Source organism: Felis catus, chromosome A2, assembly GCF_018350175.1.
Source record: "Felis catus isolate Fca126 chromosome A2, F.catus_Fca126_mat1.0, whole genome shotgun sequence".
Lineage (NCBI taxonomy): Eukaryota > Metazoa > Chordata > Mammalia > Carnivora > Felidae > Felis > Felis catus.
Window position 1 is genome coordinate 154,893,522 of NC_058369.1, and position 23,996 is coordinate 154,917,517.

At 44.2% G+C, this 23,996-nt stretch overlaps 1 protein-coding gene across 11 annotated transcripts in view; it reads right to left on the reverse strand.

The window, feature by feature from the left end:
- The window catches only part of SLC37A3 (solute carrier family 37 member 3), a 154,488-nt gene that overhangs the window by 96,604 nt on the left and 33,888 nt on the right, over positions 1-23,996 (reverse strand). For 6 of the 11 annotated variants that reach the window (XM_023250625.2, XM_023250624.2, XM_045052845.1 and 3 more), the window contains 4 exons: positions 23,350-23,397; positions 21,450-21,601; positions 16,380-16,445; positions 15,147-15,698 (listed from right to left, as the gene is read on the reverse strand). In XM_023250625.2, coding sequence (XP_023106393.1) covers positions 15,561-15,698; positions 16,380-16,445; positions 21,450-21,601; positions 23,350-23,397 — 404 coding nt within the window. In that variant the 3' untranslated portion in view covers positions 15,147-15,560. The other 5 variants (XM_023250629.2, XM_023250628.2, XR_002740623.2 and 2 more) reach the window with 5 other exon arrangements.

The window sequence follows — 23,996 nt, forward strand, 5'->3', positions numbered from 1 at the left end:
CCAGGGTGAGAGTCCTGATCAAGTTAGTCTCTAGACACTCAGCCTGGCAGTTGCCTGATGGGGGGACCAAAAGGGACAGGAACCAGGGGTAGAGAACTAGAGCTTTAGTTCCGATGGGAGTAATGAAGGCCTGATGGAAGGCAGCACCATGGGGACAGAAAAGGAAACAGGTGTGTACAGGGTTATGGAGGGGATCAAACAGAGCCCAGATTTCACTGAATGGGAGGAGATGAGCGGAGAGAAGGACATCAAAATGACTTTGGAAAACTAGAAACCGTAAGACAGAAATGTGTTTTTCAACTAGCAAAAATGATTTTAAGGTGGAATGACAGAAGATGACAGTGGCATTCATAGGCGTATGGACACGAGGAGGAAGAAGAGAGCTGGGGGATGCTTCTCCTTTGTGAAGGTTAACAGGTCATGGAGATGCCCAGAACACAGTCAAAAATTCTTAGGAGAGAGAGAAGGATGGAGAGAGAGATATGGGAGTCACCCACACAGGGGTACCAGTGGGGACTGTGGGACACAGCAAAGCATTCTGTAGGTAGGACTAACCTAATGAAGACCTACATTTAAAGAACAGAAGAAACAGGGGCACGTGGGTGGCTCAGTCGGTTAAGTATCTGACTCGGTTTTGGCTCAGGTCATGATCTCATGATTTTGTGAGTTTGAGCCCCACATCAGGCTCTGTGCTGACAGTGCAGAGCCTGCTTGGGATTCTCCCTCTCCCTCTCTCTGCCCCTCTCTCGGATGCTGTCTCTGTCTCTCTCAAAATCAACTTTAAAAAGTTTTTAAAAAAAGAACAGAAGAAACAGAAACAATGGGGGAAAGTAAAAAGAGTTATTTACTGAGTCCTAACCAGATGCTTGTGCTGAGATGCACATACTGTTATCTGTGAAGTATTTTTCCCATTTTATGGATGAGAAAACAGAGTCTCAGGTTAATCCACCAAACAACCCAGATGCCCAGATCAAAAACATGAGAGTCATTCCCTTCAAGTCCATTTCCTTCACCTCTCACAGTCTAGTGCAACATACCTTGTTAATTCCACCTTTGAATCTTCCTTGACTCTATTCCCTTCTTCAAACTTTACTTTGGGCCTTCAATTCTTCCCTGCTTAGGCAGTAACCTCCTATCTCCAGATCTTCCCACTCATGATCTCACTCACCACCAATCCATCTCCTCTCCTACCACCATCCACTTCTCACCAAGCCTTCAGAAGCTTACAAGGCCCTTGGAAAGATGGCCCCACTTATCTCTCTCTAGGATCACCTTGAGCCCCTCTGCAAGCACCCCACACTCAAGCCTCACAGACCTACCTGTGGCTCACAGAATCCAGCTAGCATTCCATATCTGCACACATTCCCTCTCTCCCAAGACTATCTCCAATTGTTCAAGAGTAATTTAGGCAACATATCCTCAAGTTGATCTTCCCAAGGGCCTGTTTTCTGTACTTCTCATTGTCCTGGCCATACCCCCATCATAGCACTTATCATACTATAATATTTTATCCATCTGACTGTCTCTCTCACTGTTTTATTAATATATTAACAGCAGTTTGGGAGCAGGGATTTTCTTCTATACACTGGTGTCTAACACTCAACATTTCTTGGTAGAATTAATAAGACAATCAATTCAAACCCAAATCTGATTTTGAGGTCCACATTCCTTTCACCAGACCATAATTTCAGAGAGGAGACAGAGAAATAAGATAGTGTTGGATGAAATGGGGCACCTGGGTGGCTCAGTCGGTTAAGCATCCAACTTTGGCTCAGGTCATGATCTCATGGCTTATGAGCTTGAACCCCACATCTGGCTCTGTGCTGACAGCTCAGAGCCTGCAGCCTGCTTCAGATTCTGTGTCTCCCTCTCTCCCTGCCTCTCCCCAACTCATGCTCTGTCTCTCTCTCTCTCTCAAAAATAAATAACCACTAAAATTAAAAAAAAAAAAAACATAGTGTAGGATCACAAAAAGGCAAGAGGTCATCTATGAAAAACCCACAGGGGTTCTTGGGTGTCTCAGTTGGTTAAGTATCCAACTCTTGATTTCAGCTCAAGTCATGATCTCAGTTTGTGAGATTGAGCCCTGTGTGGGGCTCCATGCTCTAACCAGGGAAATTAGGTAAGGAAAAGAAATACCAGTCATCCACATTGGAAAGGAAGAAATAAAACTATTTCTATCCCCAGATGATGTGATCTTACATACAAAAAATACCCTAAGGAATTCAGAAAATAATTATTAGAACATAAAACAAGTTCAGCTAGGTTACAGGACACAAGACGAATATATAAAAACCAGCTACATCTCTATATACTAGCAATGAACAATATGAAGTACAATTAAGCAAATAATCCCATTTGCAACAGCATCAACAAGAAAAAACACTTAGGAATAAATGTAACAAAAGAAGTACAAGACTTGTACGCTGAAATCTATGGAACATCATTGAATGAAATTAAAGAAGGCCTAAAAATTGGAAAGATATCCATATCAAAGACTAGAAGATTTAATACTGTTAAGATGGCAATATCCCCCAAATTGATATACAGAGTCAACATAATCCCCTCCCAAATCCAGCTGCCTGTTTTGTTTTGTGGTTTTGGGTTTTTTGTTTTTTTGTGTTTTGTTTGTTTTGTTTGTTTTGTGGTTTGTTGTTTGTTTTTTTTTTTTTGTTTTTTGTTTTTTTTCTTTTTTGCAGAAATTGACAAACTATAAAATTCATGTGGAAATACAAGGGACCCAGAATCACCAAACCAATTTTGACAAAGGAGAACAAAGTCAGAAGACCCACATTCCCTGTTTTCAAAACTTATTACAAAGCTTCAATAATCAAGACTGTTTGGTATTGACATAAGGACAGACATACAGATCATTCAGATGTTTTAGGTCAATGGAACAGAATTGAGAGTCCAGGAAAAAACCTGACATTAATCATCAGTGGGTCTTTGACAAGGGTGTCAAGACAATTCAATGGGGAGAGAATAGTCTTTTCAGTAAACGAAGCTGGGACAACTGGATGTCCACACGCAAAAGAAGTAACTTGGACTCCTAGCTCATACCATATACAAAATTGACTTCAAATGGATTATACACCTAAAAGTAAAAGCTAAAACAATAAAACTCTGAAAAGAAAACTTAGGACTAAATCTTCATGACCTTGGCTTAGGCAAAGATATCATACATATGACACCAAAATCAAAAGCAACAAAAGAAAAACTAAGGTGTCTTCATCAAAATAAAAACAATTTGTGTTTCAAAGGATACCAGCAAGTGAAAAGATAATTCACAGATTACAAGGAAAAGATTTTCAGATCATATATCTGGTAAGGGACTCGTATCCAGAATATATAAAGAATTCCTACAACTCAACAATAAAAAGACAAATAACCTAATTTTTAAATGGGCAAAGGAAACATTTTTCCAGGAAGATATGCAAATGGCCAATAAACACATGAAAACTTACTCAACAGTGTTAGTTATTAGAGAACTGCTCATCAAAACCACAAGACGACACTACTTCAAATCTATGAAGATTACTAAAAGTTTTTTTTTTTTAATTTTTTTTCAACGTTTTTTATTTATTTTTGGGACAGAGAGAGACAGAGCATGAACGGGGGAGGGGCAGAGAGAGAGGGAGACACAGAATCGGAAACAGGCTCCAGGCTCCGAGCCATCAGCCCAGAGCCTGACGCGGGGCCCGAACTCACGGACCGCGAGATCGTGACCTGGCTGAAGTCGGACGCCCAACCGACTGCGCCACCCAGGCGCCCCAAAGATTACTAAAAGTTTAAAGTTTGACAGAGGCGCCTGGGTCGTTCAGTTGGTTAACCATCAGACTCTTGATCTCGGCTCAGGTCATGGTCTCACGGTTCATGAGTTCCAGCCCCATGTCAGACTCCACACTGATAGATGGAGCCTGCTTGGGATTCTCTCTCTCCCTCTCTCTGCACCTCCCCTACTTGTGCTCTCTCTCCCTATCTCAAAATAATACACTTTTTTAAATAATAAAAATTAAAAAAAATTAAGTTGCAATTTATAAAAATAAGTACATAAAAATTTTAAAAATCAAAAGTCAGACAATAACAAGTGTCAGGGAAGACGTGGAGAAACTGGAACTTTCACAGACTGCCGGTGGGATTATAAAACGGCATAGCCACTTCGGAAAACAGTTTGGCAGTTCTAAATGTTAAATATAGTCACCATGTGACCCGACAATTCCACACCTAGGAATACACCTGAGAGACCTGAAAACATACATCCACACAAAACTTGTATGCAAATCTCATAGCCTCATTTTTCACAAGAGCCAACACGGGTAGAGCCCAATGTCCATCAGCTGAAGAATAAACAAAATGCAGTGGATGTGCACAATCCAGTTTCAAAAAATGCAGTGAAGAACTGACACATGAAACAACAAAAATGAGTCTTTGTCTCAATTTTACCTGCAGGATTTTAACTTACGGAGGTTACAGAGTGATGACACAGAAAAGTTAATGCCATTGAACGAAGATGTTTATTACTTACCATTCTTGAGCGGAGGGCGCACCATATCACGCAAGACCACGTAGGGAAGCTCCAGTGTGGGTCTGGGGACAGGAGGAGTAGGAGAAAACAGGAGCCAGAGCTTTTATTGCGTTTTCTGCAGGAAAGGCAAGGCAGGACAGGGTAAATCATTTAGGACTGGCTTGTCTGAATAATTCTGATAGGCTTTGGGAAATAGGGGCTGTCCCTAGCTATCTGGTACCTGGCTCTGGGGTGATTTAGGGCAAAGGAAATAATGGCTTGGTGTGTAAGTGGTTGATAAAGTAGATGGTTGGTTCAGGCTGTGGGTTCTGGACTGGCTCATTTGCATATGAAAAGTGTGCTCCCGGGTGAGCCCTTTGCTCTCTCTGGGAGAGGCAGTCTCTGCCCGGTCATAGAGACCACAAACATCAGAGCATCAAGAAGACAGAAAATAAAGGGTGCTTGGGTGGCTCAGTTGGTTAAGTGTCCAATTCTTGATTTGGGGTCAGGTCATGATCCCGTGGTTTGTAGGATTGAGCCCCATATTGAACTTGATGCTGTGCGTGGAGCCTGCTTGAAAGTCAGTCAGTCTCTCTCTCTCTCTCTCTCTCTCTCTCTCTCTCTCCTAAAAAAAAAAAAAAAAAAAAATCCTTAAGGCTGTGATCCTGGCTGGGGGGGTTGCAGGGTGCTGTTGGCACTGACAATGTGTGAAGATTATGGCACAGTCAGGGACTCATGGTCTAGGAAAAGAGCTGCTTAATGACGAAGAATCATGGTTGCTCAAAAATGTTCCAAGCAGCCTATCACACAAAGACCATGGGGAAGGCTATATGGTAGTAGGTTTTTACCGACTGGGTGGGGAAAACAAGCTGTATTAAATTGGGCTGCGCACAGGACATCCCAGTGAGCTCCAGGCAATTTAAGATTAAAAACTGAGTAACAAAATGGGGCTAGACACAAATACTTGGTAGTCAACTGCAGGTTTTAGAGAAATATGAAAAAGTAAGCTTTCTCTAGGAAGCGAAAATGGAACATTTGCTAGGTTCTACCTTCCACTCGCCAGGCACTGCATTAGGGGATTTTTCTAAATGATTAGAAGGTAATTCTGACTTTCCAGAGTTCTGGAGACTGATAAAGACAAGGCTGAAAAACAGAATATGAACAAGAGCCTCCGGACCACAGAGGATGAAACAGTTTTGTCCAGAGAGTTTTCTTGAGATCGAGGATTAGGAGAAAGAGGTGAAATCCAACCGGAGAGAGAAGCGGAGCTCAAAGAAAAGGAGACGGCCAATGGCTTCAAAAGTAAAGGACCGCACTGCCAGATTCCATCAGAAACCAATAGCTGGGGGAATAGTTCCGATACAAATTTAAGATTGGAAGCCCAAAAAGCTAAAAGAGAGAGACGGAAGTTGTCCTCAAATATACCAAGAGAATAAAAGACTTCGGAAGGAAGAAATGTTGCTTTGGAGGGAAGAAATAATCAAGAAAGGAGAAGGAGTTTCCTAACAATTCCAGCTATCCAACAATGGAACGGCCTCCCCAGGGAGGGCGCACTCTGCTCCTGGAAGAGAACATTCCCGAGTGCAGGTCCCTAACAGCTGTTTGGAGATAACAACTCGAAGCTGTCGCACTGGGGAGGAGACGGAATGTGCTTTAGGTCTTACCTCCATAATTCAAAGCTGCCCAGGTCAGAGAGGGAACAGTTGTTGGGGGGAAGAAGAGGGAGAGAGAAGTTTGCATGGGGAGTCCATCCATTTGGATTTGGATTTGGACTCACTACTCATGGCAGAAGGGATGGTTATGGCGGGGTGTGGAGTGCATGGTTGAGAATCTCAACTGACAGGCCTGCAGAGTTTAAAGACTGGAAACAAGAGGTGGAGGGAAGCTATTCAAAGGCACAGGGATTTACAGTGAAGCTAAGGCATCACGTCCTCTGGGAGACAGAACAGTCCGAGGAGAGAAACTCCAGAGAATCTCCATCTTTCTGTCAAACAGGCTGGGTGGCCCATCAGCGGGGGTAGGAGGCTGTGGGCAGGGGCAGGTGGTAGAACAGGAACTCAAAATAACTAGCCGGGAGGGTTTGAAAACACATAAAAAGTAATAATGAAATAAAAATCATATGGCACCTTCTGGGGTTGAAAATTATAGTCGGCAGGGTCTCTGGGACTTTGTCTCCCCCTGCTGAGTCAAGAGGAATGAGCGGCCTGAGATGGGGAAAAGAACGTGACCGTGAAAGGCTGGCTTCTTTTGGTGTGGGCAGAGGGAGGAAAACATAAATGCTGATACGAAAATCTCCTTGTAGATCAGAACCACCACAGTCCCGTAGCACTAAGTGAGCTGGCAAGACGTGACATGGCTGTGCGAGAGCCAAATGGGAGACGGATGTGGGAAGGGGGACCGCTCTGGGTCATTCCTGTGTGCCACCCTTGTGAGTCTTTTCTCGACAAGATTCTTGGGGCGCCTGGGTGTCTCAGCCGGTGGAGCGTGTGACTTCAGCTCAGCTCATGATCTTGTGGTCTGTGAGTTCGAGCCCTGTGTTGGGCTCTGTGCTGACAGCTGCCTGGAGCCTGCTTCAGATTCTGTGTCTCCTCCTCTATCTGCCCCTCCCCTGCTCATGCTCGCTCTCGCTCTCTCTCAAAAATAAACAACATTGGGGCGCCCGGGTGGCTCAGTCGGTTAAGCGTCCGACTTCAGCTCAGGTCACGATCTCGCGCTCCGTGAGTTCGAGCCCCGCGTCGGGCTCTGGGCTGATGGCTCAGAGCCTGGAGTCTGCTTCCGGTTCTGTGTCTCCCTCTCTCTCTGCCCCTCCCCTGTTCATGCTCTGTCTCTCTCTGTCTCAAAATAAATAAACGTTAAAAAAAAATTTTTTAATAAAATAAAATAAAATAAAATAAACGTTAAAAAAAATAAACAAACGTTAAAAAAAAAATTTTTTTTTAAGATTCTTAACCAACCCGTCCCTTTGTCCAGAGGCTGTTTCAGTAGCCTAAGTGATTGCAGGGGTGAGAGGTGTAAGGGTGGGGTGGGGTAGCTTGGGTCTTGATTTAACTTAATTAGGAACCTTTCTTTCCGTCTTGACACGGGCTTACTTCTCAAAAGTCCTGCTAAACGACAAATCTGGGTGACAATGCCACACTTACGTCCCCTCCAAGAACTTGTTTACAGAATCACCTTTTACATGGGGGCGCCTGGGTGGCTCAGCTCGACCCTTGATTTCAGCTCAGGTCATGATCTCAGGGTCGTGGGTTTGAGCCCCACACCGGGCTCTACACTGACAGCGCGGAGCCTGCTGGAGATGCCCTTCCTCTCTCTCTCTCTCCAAAAAAAAAAAAATCATCTTTTTCATGAACACAACTGGTGGTGCAATGATGAAACCTATTTCACGACTACAGGGGCCTCTGGGGCAGGGTCTCTGCAGACTCTTCTTTCGTGACGGCTGCTTCACGCCCGCCCCAGCCCCACCCTCCTGGCTCGTTATTTTATAACCCCGTTAACATATTCGTCCCCTGAAACAAAGGCAACTCATGTATGCTATTCATTAGGTGGTAATTTTAATGGAAACCAACTGCATTACTGTTGGGTTTCTGAAACTTTTCTATGGTGAGGCTAGGACAATGAACGAAACGCTAAATAAATAAGAGACTGCACACACACACACACACACACACACGCAGAAACTCGGACTACGGTCGCCTGATGTCCCTCTTTAGAGCGTGATGATAACTATTAAACAAGGTGAAGGCCTTTGAAGTCCTTAGATGAAAGGTTTCACGTAAATACGATTATCCCATTAAAAGCCACAGCATTCTGGTCAAACGGGACAGCCTGTTTGTCAGCACCTCACTGTGACAGAGGGGATTCAAAACAGTGTCAAATGATTTTGCTACTTCTTGAATTTCTGGAGGGGCAAAAAAGACAAAAGACAAAAAGTTACTTCTTTAACAGGAGGGCATAGCAGGCACTAGAAAGCGGACTACTGGCATCTTAGGGGCCAGCGCCTTGTTCTAGGTTAATTAAGCATTCATTAGAAAGAAAGGTAAAAAGCAGGGATCTTGGTCAAGAGGCAAGAGGCAGACCTGGCTAAGGTGAGTGTGTGAAACCCGTGCACCCAGCGGCCCGGGAAGAGGGAAGAAATTACAACGCAAGAGTCTGTCAGGGTGCAGAACCCCCCTGAGCCTCAGAGAAAAGGGCTGAGGAAAAGAGGGAAGAGGTGTTCTTTAGGAAGGGGAACGGGGGGCAGAAGGCACCTGCAGAGGGAAGCCGTGGGCTGGAGCAAGGATGACAGCCCGAGGGGTCTGGGCGCAGTGCCGCGCAGCAGGTGTAGGGCCGGAGGCAGCCGTGATGCGAGGGTTGCTCACGCCCCGGGACCCCGGCCCTCGGAAAAGATGGGAGCAGTTACACGATGTAAACACCTTGTAGCCTAGGATAAGATTCACCGGGAGGGGGCTGCATGGCATATTGGGAAGGGCACCAGAGTTAAGTCAAAAGGCCTGGGTTTTTATTTAGTTCTGTTTCTGTCACTTACTGACTACGCGACCCTGGGCAAACCCCTGAATGTCTCCGAGCCTCAGCTCTCGATCTAAGGAACAGAACCACACGTCCTGCCTGCCTCGCAACAATGCAGTGGGCATAAAAGGGCGTAGTGAATAACGGGCAGGCACTTTTTAAAGATGTACAGGCATAGGAACTATGATGTCAGGATGATGGGAAGACCACACCCCTGGATGCTCAGGTACGGAATTTTTCAATTATTAGACTCAAGATATATAGGGGTGCCTGGGTGGCTCAGTTGGTTAAGCATCAGACTTCAGCTCAGGTCATGATCTCGCACGTTGTGGGTTCAAGCTCCACATCGGGCTCTGTGCTGACAGCTCGGAGCCTGGAGCCTGCTTCAGATTCTGTGTCTCCCTCTCTCTCTGCCCTTCCCCCGCCCAGGCTCCGTCTCTCTCTCTCAAAAAAATAAACATTAAAAAAAAGACATATGTACATATGTACATGTGTGTATGGTTACATGCAACATGTATACTTATATATAACATACATGTTGTTCCCTATAATAACCTATGACACACACATATATAACCACGAACCTATGTTCACATATGTAAACATCATTAACTCATAGTCTGATTTATTCAGATACATGCTGAAACAGACTTGGTCACCAGAAATGATCAGGGCACTTAAGGAAAAGCAAAAGGAAGGTGACTCGGAATCTAAAAGTGCAAGAGGCCACACGGGAAGGTAAACGGGCTTCCTTGATTAAATGGCTGCTGCATCCTTGGACATGAAGCTGACCCTTTGATGCTCACGATTTAATTGAGGAAATGACAACCAGAAACAACCAGAGAACAAAATTGAGCAGCAAAATCAATCAGCCTGGGGCAGACTGTGTGGCCTACGAACAACAGCTCTGGGAGTTTGAAGAAGAAAAAGAGCACTCGGAGTGGGGTTGTCAGGAAAGGCTCCTCGGAGGCAGGGCACCAGGGGCGGAGCGGGAGGAACAGCACTGGAACAGCAGTGTAAGGAGCGGGACAGTCCAGGCCAAACCACACAGCAGGAACAGAGACAGCAGCTCGAACAGCATGAGATCTGCGCTGCAGCAAGAAGTTCACTGTTCCTGTTGCCTCGGCCCTGACAGGTCTCCCAAAGAGCCTGAGGAGAGGATAACGTGCCGTGCGCCAGCCGGCCTCAGCACCTGGCCGCCTCCTGCAAGAGGCGAACTGTTTCTAAGGCAAAGGGAAGGGCCATTTGCAGGGTCAGGGACCACACTCCGCTCTGCCCAGCCTCCACTCTCTCATCTTCCTTCCACCTTTTCCAACATGATCACCTTTTACTTAGCACCAACCATTAGGCTTTGGAGAAAAAGAGCAACAATCTCATTGGGGAGTTAGATGTCAAAATAGCTGAGAGAAACAGCTAAGCACCAAGTAAGTACTTCTGCTATTCCTAGACAGGGAAAGGGCGACGGTGGATGCTAGGGAGGCTGGCTGAGAAAGGCTGCTGGGACTAGCTGCTGCTGGCCAAGCCTTGAAGGAAAGTTCAGGTGCACAAGGCGGAGAGTTAAAAAGGGGTATTACAGACAAGAGGGTATGAACAACAACAGAAACGCTCATAACACGGCTGAACTATACGCTTAAAATGGTTAAGATAGTAAATGTTAGGTTATGCGTATTTTTAAAAAATTTTTTTTTTTACATTTATTTTTGAGAAACAGAGTGAGACAAAGCGTGAGCGGGGGAGGGGCAGAGAGAGTAGGAGACACAGAATCCGAAGCAGTCTCCAGGCTCTGAGCAAGCGGTCAGCACAGAGCCTGATGCGGGGCTCGAACCCATGAACTGTGAGATCATGACCTGAGCCAAAGTCGGATGCTCAACCGACTGAGCCACTGAGCTCAACCGACTGAGGCGCCCCAGGTTATGTGTATTTTAATCACAGTTTTTTAAAAACTTAAAACAATTAAAAACAGGTGATTCCTAAAAAAAAAAAAAAAAAAAAAAAGACAATAAGGTATGAAAACACACTGCCATTTGTAGCAAGAGATAAAGCCAACCATCTGACTCTGTAGAAGATTCACATAGAGTGGCAAAGGGAGAGTCGGTAAAGAAACAGCTAGAAACTGGACTGTGGAAAACTTCATGCCAGATGGCACTTGATTCTCTACACCAAGGTTTCTAACTTTGTGGTCCAAGGATGGGCTTCAAGTTTTGGCCCATGAACACCCTGTAACAAATCTTCAATGTTCATTCATATGTGCATTTTGATCTAGACAGAGGGTAATGGCTTTCAGATTCTCAAAAGGGTTTATGACTTAGAAACCTTGGGGTGCCTGGGTGAGTCCGTCAGTTAAGCATCTGACTCGATTTCGGCTCAGGTCAGGATCTCAGAGTTTGTGAGTTCAAGCCCCGCGTTGGGCTCTGCACTGACAGCACGGAAGCAGCTTGGGATTCTCTCTCCCACTCTCCCTGCCCTCCCCTGCTTCAGTTCTCTCTCACACACAGTAACTAAATAAACCTTTAAAAAGAAAAAAGAAAAAAAGGAAACCTTGAAAACCACTCACATAGACAATTGGCAGAGCTGTGTGGTTGGGACGGGACAGGGAGTTGAAGTTACAGAAGTTGACTACATTTCCCTGGAGACTTGCTCTTAACTATACGCCAGATAGTATGTAACAAACCGATGCCACACCCGTCTTTAGTGGTTTCTTATTCACTAAGTGCTTAACAGAGCTCTTGGTAGGTAAGAACAGCTCATCAGGGAAAGTTGCTGACACTTACAGAAAAGAAACTAACAGAGACTAAACAGAGAAGAGAACCCAGTAAAGGGGATAGGAGGTCAGATGACTCAATACATTAAAATGCTACAGAAGCCAGAGAAAAAATGGCCAGGGGAAGATGAAGTGATTACCAATGTCAAGTACAAGAGAGGAAATAAGAAAGATAAGAAATGAGGAAAAGAGAGCTCCATATTTAACGATCTTCAGATGTATGGTGTCTGTAGGTGATGAACTAAGAGGCTGGAGGGTAAGGATATGGTGTCTAAACTGGGGCATTTGGGGGCAGCTGGGTGGCTCAGTCGGTTAGGCGTCCAACTTTGGCTCAGGTCATGATCTCACGGTTCATGAGCTTGAGCCCCTCATAGGGCTCTGTGCTGACAGCTCAGAGCCTGGAGCCTGCTTGGGATTCTGTGTCTCCCTCTCTCTCTGTCCCTTCCCCGCTTGCTCTGTCTCTCTCTGTCAAAAATAAATAAATGTTAAAAAAAAAAATTAAACTGGGGCACTTGTAGAGAAGGGAGGTACTGTTGATAATTATATCAGAACAACAAGAATCAGAACAACAACAACAGCAGCCAGAAAGGCAGCAGATAACCATCCATTGACTCAAAGGGTTTGACTGTGAAAAGAAAAATAGGATAGGAATCAGTAGAACTAGTAGGGATAAGAAAAGGCTTTATCAGTTATTTGTCTAGGAGGCAGAGAGGACTTCTGGAGGTTTTTGTTTTGTTTTCTTTAGAGTGAGAGACAGAGAGGGAGCGGGGGACAGGGGCAGCGGGAGACAGAATCTTCAACAGGCTCCGTGTCCAGCGGGGAGCCCCACGTGCGGCTCGATCCCACAACCCTGGGATCATGACCTGAGCCAAAACCAAGAGCCGGATGTTCAACTGACTGAGCCACAGGCATCCTTGGGGCTTCTGGAGGTTTTTAAGGAGAAAGGAAGGAGGAAGCAGATGAGAGCACACTGCAGCCTCCATCCCAGAGTTCATGATGCACACAGAGGGCAGGCACTCAGGCATTTCCTGCATGAACATTTACTGAGCAACTCTGGTCTTCCAGGAAGCAGGAAGGAACAGAATGAGCAGGAGCGGGGAGGAGACTTTCTTCCTTTGAAACTACACAGGAGAGAAGAAAACACAGAATGACTAGGAAGGGCAGGCCAGAATAACCTCCCTCAACCTCGTGAGCATCCGAGACGTAGCTGCCAGAGAAGCTGTCGTTTCCAAATGAGCTTTCCCTATGGTCAAGGGAAAGGAAATTAATAAGAAAGGGAAGCTAGCAGTTCGTTAAAGCTGATTCCTATGTAGGTGGCCAGAACTAGAATACGGAAATCTATCTATCATGCAATATATCCTTTCGTTCAGAGCCGAGCACTTATCTATTTATAATTTCATTATACGTACAGCTTGGGGGCTACAGCTACAGAGAGGTCAGGGGAACACTCACCCAGCTGAGTTTCAACAGGGTAAGAAAATAATGTTGGTGTCAGGATACAAAGATGCTACCATACTGATAATGCGGACAGAGAGGAAACTCACAGCCAAATGTCAGAAGGAGGTTAAATCATAAAAATGGCATCCGTCTACGGACAACTCTTAAATTACAATCAGGCAACTCATCCAAACTTGGTATAGTCTCACACAAAGGGGAAGGGAAAGTGTCCACAGAACGTAACAGAAATGGGGCCATTTCTGGGGCTAGCTGAACACTCTGGCAACACCGTAGGGTCAGTAAATGGTCAACAGCAGGAAATCATAAGGCACGAATCACGTTCTAGAACAAGAAACTCAGAGTATACATTTAAATAACCAGATGGACAGATATTTACTACAAAAGTCAGTTTATTTTCCCTTCCTGTGTTTCATATTTTCCCTTTTTTGTCAGTAATGATCAATTAACTGATTGGAAATCTGCTTGATTAAATAACATTAACAAGTCCATAAACACATCACACTTTACAGTATAAAGTAAGAAGCTGAAAAATATTCCCTATCCCAATGTGAATTAGGCAGCCCTCAAAATTGCACATTTTCTCCCTAGTTTGTGTCCATAATTTAAAATATATATATATACAGAATGACTTTAACATATCGGTAATTAGTATAGAATTCACAGCCTTGAAGACATACACACTACAAACTTCTAAAGAATAGATGCCTAGTCCTCAGGCCCTAGTAACCCATTAATATGATTCAAGGTCACATACCTAACACTTACTAGGACAAAAGGTTTTTCCTCTAATTCTAGTCTTCTGCTGAGGTAACTCAAGGAACCCGGTCGTGAGAGAGATCAATTCTCTGAAAACAGGGCTAAGGAGATTAGCTTCCTAGTGGATCCTAACGTTCCCAGACAGCAAATCTGGGGTGGAGTACTTCAGTTGTGAGCTACACCTTGGAATGTTCACAACAACTGATGATGTACCTTATGGTCCTTGAAAGGAAGACTGAATACTTCCAGGAATCGAAGTAAATTTTGAATGAAGACAGAAGAGAATGAGCTGACAATAATTTGAAGATATTTCTGCATCCAGAGCTGAATAACTTTAGATCAGATACAGAGTGACCGAGCCAGTCACCATGTAGTGTGATTTTCCCACCACAGTTTAACAAAGGGATTCTTTGTCCAAGGCAGCCTTACGCTTGATCCAGCTTGAGCACTCGACCAGGATTTGATGCTTCAAAGATGAGCCGCTCTCTGCAAACTCATTATCAAAGCAAAATCCAGTGATCCTTCCCTATTCATGGAGCCCGTCACTGATACGAACCATGTGCAACTGTCTCATGGTCACTCAACTTTCCGGGCTGGAGAATCCAGTCCAGGTCCAATACAGTACTTCAGGCGAAAAGGATAAATCTCAACAGGCCAAGTAAAGACGCTGGCAGATTCATAGGCCACTCAGTACGTTCATGGAATGACAGCAATAAAATCATCCACGATAATTTGTGTAGTGCAGAAAAACAGCCCAGCCTTCACCAATCGTCAGCGTCACAAGGTGAAAGAGGCTTGCCGATCTGAGGTTTCGTTGGAGCTCTTGAGACAACGCCCAAATAGGGAGAATTAAGAGAGAGAAGAGTCCTGATGCGTCTCCCAGTGTTCTTTTCTCTTGCAAGCACCACTCACTCACTCAGTGAGTGAGCCTGTCGTCTTTGCGTAAGATGGCGTATTTCCCTCACTATTAACGGTGAGATAAATAGAATCGTACAACTTGTCTGTGAAGAGAAAAAAGCATTAAATATGCAGTGGCAATTTAACGAATTCTGTTAGAGCACCATGTTTTGAACGTAATAATGAATTTGGACAATTACATTCATTATGACTTTGTGCAAAGATAACTTGATCTTTAATGAATTAAAAAAATGATTCCAAAAATCACAGTTAATATATTTTTTTTAATTTAATGTTACACAGTCTCCGGAAAAAGAACTAGTGTACACAAATTAAATGATCTGCCATAGGCAGAGCAGAAAACTGATACTAGAGCTCATTTTCTTCTTATTTTTTTAATTTTTTTTTTAAGTAAGTAAGTAATCTCTGAACCCAATGTGGGGCTTGAACTCATGACCCCAAGATCGAGAGTCGCATGATCTACTGACAGAGCCAGCCAGGCGCCCCTGGAGCTCACTTTAAAACGTGTTTCTTATAATGGATCCAGTTTTCTTTCTAGTACAATTTCTTGTGTGATCACACGGCAGGTTCATAAGGAGATATCTCCCTCTATTTAGCACAGATGTCAGAAGTGGAACACAGGGACACACAGTCCAGTCTTCCGAAGCTAGAAGGCAGTTAGGCAGGAGAAGCGTCCTTTGTGACAGCAGAGTACGCAGCCTTGAGGCAGCTCCAGAGAACTCCAGGCTCCTCGGACGAGGCTGGAGGGCCGTGCCTGGACCTGGGGCGATTGAGGTTGTCTCCAATCAGGATGCACTAGATTTAGGAGTGGGATATTAAATGCATCCCCTCCTGGATGAAGCTGTCACCAGACTCTCTCAGGGAGGGAGACCTGTCTCGAGCACCATCTCACCAGTAATGTAAGAGGTCAGGTCACATGCTTATTCAACAGACAGCAACATTTTAAAACGGTAAGGCCTTATTCTGAATTGGCTATTTCCCAGAAAGTACACAATTCCAGCCAAGAATGTTCAAGGCACGACAAATATTTTCTCAAGAGATTCTCACCGTTTTAGAACCGACACACCACGGTATTAATTACAGCGATGCTTCTTTTTGAGCCTGATGTTGCTTGGGGTACACTGTAATTTCCTTCAGAATTCCAAATTATATTTAGCAGATAGAGAGTACCCGGGAAGAATACACCGGTTAACAGTTGGTGATATTTCAATAAGTCTCTCACCATTTTTTTTTTTTTGGAATTATACATGACAATACTCATTAGGCTTAGATCAAGGGCAAACTAAAGACCCATTCCCACCTTGAAAGAATGTATCTCATAGACTCATAAAATGTTACTTTTCACCACAGGGTCATTAAAACCCATCAGCAATTTTGCCAGTTTAAGAAGAGATTTAAGTAAATGCTTTGAACTAAATTAGTAAGAAAAACTACAAGTTAAAAAAAAAAAAAAAAAAAAGGCACACGCTCACTTACCATGAGAATGAAAAAGTAGAACACCCACATCCATCCCAGGTTGTCCTGGATCAAAGACACTAAATACTACAAGGGAGAAAAAGAAATTACGACATAATCCTTTATAAATTAATCACACGAAGTAGCTGAAAGGTGGATTAAACACAGCTCTTCCAGAAAGTGAGTTAGGATTTATAGAATGGTTTTCAGTTTCCAAAGCTTTCACGTGTGTGTTCCTACTTAAAGATACCTGGCCTTCATCTTGTAAGCTGGCAGAGTCCAAATACAAAAACTGCAGAGCAGATGACAGGACTTCAGGTTTATTTTTATTCACTTTGCTACTAAGAGAGGAAAATTAACATCCTCAAGCCATTTCCGTTTAATCATTCTTTCTTCCAGTGAAAGGTACTGTAACTGAAGCTTTCAAAAACAGTTGGTCTTCCAAGCGTACTGTTCGTTTTCGATTGTGTTATTTAAGCAGAGGATTTCTGCACAGTTTTAACATTCTACAGCATGTTCTTTGACTTTGTTTCAATTGCCGAAAAGGATCCATTAGCGTTTAACCCACCTTCTTTTTCAATTCTGATAAAATATATGTAACGTAAAGTTAGCCATTTTACCCATCATTAAGTGTATGATTCAAAGGCATTGAGTACATTCACAATGTTGGACAACCATCACCACTATCTATTCCCAAAAATTTTCATCGCCCGAAACAGAAAGTCTGCACCCATTAAGCGATAACTCCCCACCACCCCCTCTCCCCAGTCCCTGGTAACCTCTAATCTACTTTCTATCTCTAAGAATTTGCCTGTCCTAGATATTTCATGGTAGGTGGAATCACACAATATTTGTCCTTTTGTGTCTGGCTTATTCCACTGAGCATACCGTCTTCAAGGTTGCAGCATGTGTCAGAACACCATCCCCTTTTATGGCTGAAAAATATTCTCTGGTGTGGACACACCACATTTTATTTATCTAGTCATCAGCTGATCAACATTTGGATTGTTTCCACCTTTTGGCTATTATGAATAATGCTGCAATGAACACTGGTATACAAACATGTGAGTCCTGTTTTCAGTTCTTTAAGGTATATTCCTAGGAGCGGAACTGCTGGGTCACATGGTAATTCCATGTTTCACTATTTGAGGGACCACTAAAGCATTTTCCAGAGTGGCTGCACCATTCTACATTCCCACCAGCGATGCCAAAGAGTTCCAGCTTCTCCACATCCTCATAAGTACTTGTTATTTTCTGTTGTTGTTGTCCTTGTTTTAAATTACAGCCATCCTGAAAGGTGTGAAGTGGCATCTCACTGTGTTTTTTATTTGCATTTCTCTAATAACGAAGGATCTTGAGAATCTTCACAAATGTTTATTGGCCATTTGTACACATTTGTCATAAAGATTTGTCACTATGATTTCTTTTTTTTTTTTTAATTTTTTTTAACCTTTATTTTTTTTGAGACAGAGAGAGAAAGAGCATGAATGGGGGAGGGTCAGAGAGAGGGAGACACAGAATCCGAAGCAGGCTCCAGGCTCTGAGCCGACGGCACAGAGCCTGACGCGGGGCTCGAACTCACAGACCGTGAGATCATGACCTGAGCCGAAGTCGGACGCTCAACCGACTGAGTCACCCAGGCGCCCTATGATTTCTTCTTGAAGAGTTTTTTATTTTAATGTTTGGGAGAGAGAGCTCGTGCGTGCACATGCACACGTGAGCAAGGGAGGGGCAGAGAGAGGGAGAGGGAGAGAGAGAGAATACCAAACAGGCTCTGTGCTGTCAGCGCAGAACCCACAGCAGGGCTTGATCTCACAAACCATGAGATCATAACCTGAGCTGAAATCAAGAGTCAGACCTCAATCAACTGAGTCACCCAGGCACCCCTCTTCTAAGAGTTTTCATGGTTTTAGCTCTTAAAGTTAGGTATTTAATCCATTTTGCATTAATTTTTTGTCTATGCTACAAGGCAAGGGTCCATCTTCATCCTTCTGTGTGTGTGAATATCCAGTTTTCCCAGCACCATTTGGTGAAGAAACCATTCTTTCCCCACTGAATGGTCTTGGTGCCCTTGTCAAAAATCAACCGACCACAGGTGTGAGTTTCACACATGTTCTTCCATCACACACTACCAGTGAAATTCGTAAGCAAACAAATTTAAAAGCCAAACAAGTGAGGGGCGCCTGGGTGGCTCCGTTAAGCATCCGACTTCGGCTCAGGTCACGATCTCACTGCCTGTGAGTTCAAGCCCTGCATCGGCCTCTGTGCTGACAGCTCAGAGCCTGAAGCCTGCTTCAGATTCTATGTCTCCCTCTCTCCCTGCCCCTCCCTGACTTGCACTCTGTGTGTGTCTCTCTCTCTCACTCTCAAAAACAAACAAACATTAAAAAGCAAAACAAGTGAGTGATTTACCCTAGATTATGAAACTATGAGATCTGGTCGCTCATTAAAGAGCTCAGAGCAGTGCCCCCATGTCTTTCTGTTACTTTATCTTTCTTTTAAATAGTTTTATTGACGTATAGCTTACATAACATAAAGTTCACCCATGCAGTTCAACGGTTTTGAGTATACTTACAGAATTGTGCAACCATTACCATAATCTAATTATAAGCCATTTCTATCACCACCACCACCCCGCCCTCCCCCCCCCCACAAAGAGACCTCGTACCTATCAGTAGTCACTCCTCACGCCCACCTGCTCCCAGGCAACCACTACTCTCTTTCGCCCATTTTGGATATCTCACATGAATGAAATCATTTACAGCATGTGGTCTTTTGTAACTGGCTTCTTTCACTTAGCATAATATTTTTTAGGTCCATCTATGTAACATCTATCCTCTTTTCAGTGCCAGATACCCTCTTAGAAATACTACTCCATCATAATGAATACACCACATTTTGTTCATCCATTCTTCAGTTGGTGGACATTTGAGTTTTTTCTAATTTTTAGCTGTTAGGAAAAATCCAGCTATGAACATACGTGGACACGTGTGCTCATTTTTCTTGGGTAGACACCACGATTTAACCTTACTGATCCCCTACTGTGTGTCATAAACACACTAAGCATTGGAGGAAAGAAACAGTTCCTGTTTGCAAGGAATGCAGTCTGGCACAGACAGATAAACCAGGAAGCGGGATGCCCCATGACAAGCACTGTTAGAGGTGAGCACCAAGTGCTATGGAAACCGAGAGGGCAATTTTCTTGTGAAGTCAAGGAAAGGTGGGGAAAGAAAGCTGCTCAGGGTAAGTTCAGAGAGCTGGGACAAAGCTCATCAAGTTTCTGATATTAAGTCACAGAGTTTGGGATTTCATGCCCCGAGCAATGGGAAATTACTCAAAAATCAACATGGAAGAGGAACGAATAAAGCTAACAATGATTCACTCCTGACCCACTTCCCTGACCACCAAAGTAAACCCAACGCTAACCCACATACACAGTTAGGGATCCAAATACTGGCAGGTGAGGCACCCTACACAAAAATAAGCTCCTTGAAATGCTCATTATAACATGCCCACTTGGTTAATGCAGAAAACATCAGTGAGAAACGAGAACCTGAAATACAGTAGTGTCAGAAAAGGATGTCCAATACAACCACCCCGATCGCTTACATGAACACGAAGACCTCTGAACTGGTAGCCAACAGCATTCTTTGGTTTCTATTCCAGAGCACAATCAAGTAAGCAAATTTCTCCTACTTTTTGTTGGATTTTTCTTCCTCTTCAGTCTCATCATCAAATATGCTAATAAGCACATCAATCACATCGATCAGTCGTTCTACTACAACTCAACAGATGCTGGAAGGTCTACTGTGTGCCAGGCACTGTTCTATGTACTGGGGCTACAGCAGAACACAATGCAAAATGCTGCCCTCGTGATGCTTACAACATGGCGGGGGAGTCAGACATTCACAAATAAATATACAAGATACGGCTGAGTAGTGATAAGCATCAAGATGGCTTATCTTCCTCAATTCTTGCTCTCTCATTAACCACCAGCAATCCGGCATCGGTGATCTAGCCCCACAGAGCAAGCCAAACAGCAATATTCAGGTCCGATAATGACCTGTCAAAACTAAGAGCGTTTTCGATTCCATTCTCCTTCTCTGGCCTCTCTACACCTATGACCTTACTGACTAACACCTCCCCTTTCCTACACGTCACCCTGCTGACTTCCTGTTTCTTCGACCACTGGGCAGCCTCTGAGATTTTGTCTATATTTTCCTTCCCCATTAAACATCTCATTCACTTCCAAAGTTTCAACTATTTTATCTATGCAGATGATTCTCTGATCCTTATTGTCGCAAAAGCAGCACTCAATGTGCTGGAAAAGTATAACCTAAGAGAGGCATGACTCACAACTGTCCCAAAGAAAAGGTTGAATTTAAGCAAAACAAGACTGATTTGAGTTGTTCTGACTACTTATTGTAGGCCTATCTTAGCCTAGACGATCTCAAGTTTAGAGTGCATCACAATCACCAGGAAGGCTTTTTGAAACGCAGATCTCTATGTTCTAAATCAGCAAGCCTGTGGTAAGCTTAGCGTTCTGTACTTTAATAAATCACCTAGATGATCCTGACCCAAGACTTTAATGAACCGCCCTTTGAGACACAGCCATTGGAAACAGAGAAAATGACTCAGAAAAGCTGCCAGAGTCCGTGGCGATTTCTGGTAGGGATCCACGTGAAGAACGTGTGTGTCTGGTAGGAGAGAGGAGGTAGGGTGTGTGTGCATGCCAGGTGGGGGATAACGAGAAGCATGTGTCTCAGGGCCCCGCAGACTGCCAAGTTCAGGCTAGGAAGAAAGGAGTAGCAAACTGGGACTGAGAGCTGTCTTATGAGGTGTCAGCTAATTTCCAGACAGGAAGAATCTGGATATTAAAGTGGGAAGAAGAAACTAAAAAACGTAGAAAGACCTTCCATATCAGGTCACATTAGCTGACCTCAGAGGAGATTAGTAACGCAAGGCTTTACGGGAAAGTGTCCTGTATAGCACTAGAGTGCCACCTACTGTGGCCCGGTGGGCAGATGTAAATTCTTGGACCATTGAGAGACTACTCACCACTCAGTTTCACCCCCTCTCCTGTTCTCTCACCTGGCCTACCGCTGCTCCAATGCTTCCGGTTCCATCAACAATTCCTGTGACGGTCGCCAAAGCCTCACTGCTCCCTTGGATCAGCTCTTGGTGACCCAGGTCCGCAGAAATAGCAGAGCTAATCATATTAGAAGGTCCACCAATAAAAAATCCTGAAATCATAAACAAAACAGGTTCTCATTAACACACTATTCTTAACACCACTAGAAATCTACTGGACAAGATAAGCTCTTATCCAAACATTTTTTTTTAATGTTTATTTATTTTTGAGAGAGAGAGAGACAGAGTGTAAGCAGGGAAGGGGCAGAAAGAGAGGGAGACACAGAAGCAGGCTCCAGGCTCTGAGCTGTGAGCACAGAGCCTGACGTGGGGCTCGAACTCACGAGCCGTGAGATTATGACCTCACGGTCATATGGAGATTATGAGCCAAAGTCGGATGCTTAACCCACTGAGCCACCCAGGCACTCCTCAACATTTTAATCAATATGCTGAAGAGAAACAGTGAAGGGGGGGGGGGGGAGAAGAAACCAGTAAAAATGAACACTCTCCCAGATAGTGACATCTTCAAACTAGTTGGCATCTGCTTTTCTGAAAGTCCTACTTGAATTACGTGATACGGCAGTATATTTTTATAAAAGCCAAAGATACAGAAAATACAGTGAACGTACAGCCTTTCTAATGCTGCAAAGGCTGCGTTCATCAGGAACTAATTACACTCGCTTGTCGACTTCTACGGTAGAGTTGTATCAACTGAGCATTTGACTCTCCAAATTCAACCACACGTACTGAAAATGAGAGTGAAGAGAAGCAGCTCCACAAGCGGCGCAGATGGTTCTTCTCAGCCACCGCCCCCCGCAAGGCTGTCTGAGGACTGAGCAGAGGCTGGCCCGTGTGAATCTGTTCGCACGGCTGGAATGCGCTCCATGTGCCTCACGTATCATGAGCAGCTCTCACTCTCCCGAGTATGATCTAAAGTTTAAAAGTCATTCTTCTATACCACGGCCCTGATTACACTCAACTGTTTCATCTGCTGCTCCAGTGGAGAAACACTGGCCAATTCCAACACTGAAAGCTGGTGAACTGGTTTCTAACGTGCCATCTTCCTAAGTCCCTTCTAGAAGTAACAGGGGAAGCTGAGGCCAATCAAAAAATACTAGAGGGGCGCCTGGGTGGCTCCATCGGTTCAGCGTCCAACTTCGGCTCAGATCATGATCTCGCGGTCCTCAAGTTCGAGCCCCGCGTCAGGCTCTGTGCTGACAGCTCAGAGCCTGGAGCCTGCTTCGGATTCTGTCTCCCTCTCTCTGCCCCAACCCCACTCGTGCTCTGTCTCTCTCTCTCTCTCTCTCTCAATCTCTCTCTCTGTCAAAAATAAATAAACTTAGGGGCGCCTGGGTGGTTCAGTCGGTTGGGCATCCGGCTTTGGCTCAGGTCATGATCTCACGGTCTGTGGGTTCGAGCCCCACGTCGGGCTCTGTGCTGACAGCTTGGAGCCTGGAGCCTGCTTCAGATTCTATGTCTCCCTCTCTCTCTCTCTGCCCTACCCCTACTCATGCTCTGTCTCTTTCTGTCTTAAAAATCAAAATAAACATGAAAATTAAAAAAAAATAATAATAAAATAAATAAATAAATAAATAAATAAATAAACTTAAAAAAAAATAAAGTAAAAAAAAGTACTAGAAAATCTCTGTCAAAAGGGACTGCTTCTCTAACAACAGGACTGAAGAGGTCACATAAGAGCAGAGAAACAGAATCTGAAGTAGACAGTTTTCCTTTTCCCATGTGAGTTCTCCATAACGAAGGGTCAGTATTACTCAAGCTGAAAGAGCACACAGTTTCCCTCTCTTCTTTTTATTTACAGAGGAGTAGTAATAGTATAACGAAACGGAGCCACACAACATACCCGTAACCGCCATCAGAAGTGCGTTAATGGACTTATCGTTTGGAGAACCTATGAGAAGGGACACAGAAACAGCGTGCTGATTTTAAGAACGGATTACACGGGCCCGCACCGAACGGCACACAAAGATCTGGATCTCGGTGACCTCACAGATCACTCCCAGAGACAACAAAGGGCTACAAGTCTTTCACCGCCTGCCCCAACTTTTATTTGTAATGTCTGCCACTTGCTGGTGCTCGAGCTAATGAGACTTCTAAAAGCTAAGGAAAAACTCTACTCCCTTCTCAGCAGCATCTTAAGGGACATATACCAAACCTACTAATTACCATCTCTCCTCTTTTGAAACCCTTTCCCTTTTATTGTTTTATTGCCTCTAATGCTGGCCCTCTGGAGCCTACCCTCAAACAAAGCATATACACTCCCAAGCAAGCTTTTAAACAAACCAACAAAGCAGAAGAGATGCCAGTTTCCTCCCCAACACAAATAAAACTACGTGATGATACTTTTACCAGGCATTTACAGGACCATACAAAGGTCTCGGATCAGCCTTTGTAGCCGGTCTCAAGGATCTCCCTGGCGTTGATCGCCGACTCATGGCAAAGGCCTTAGTCCTAAGAGATCAGAAAAATAACTGAATTGCAAGGGAATAC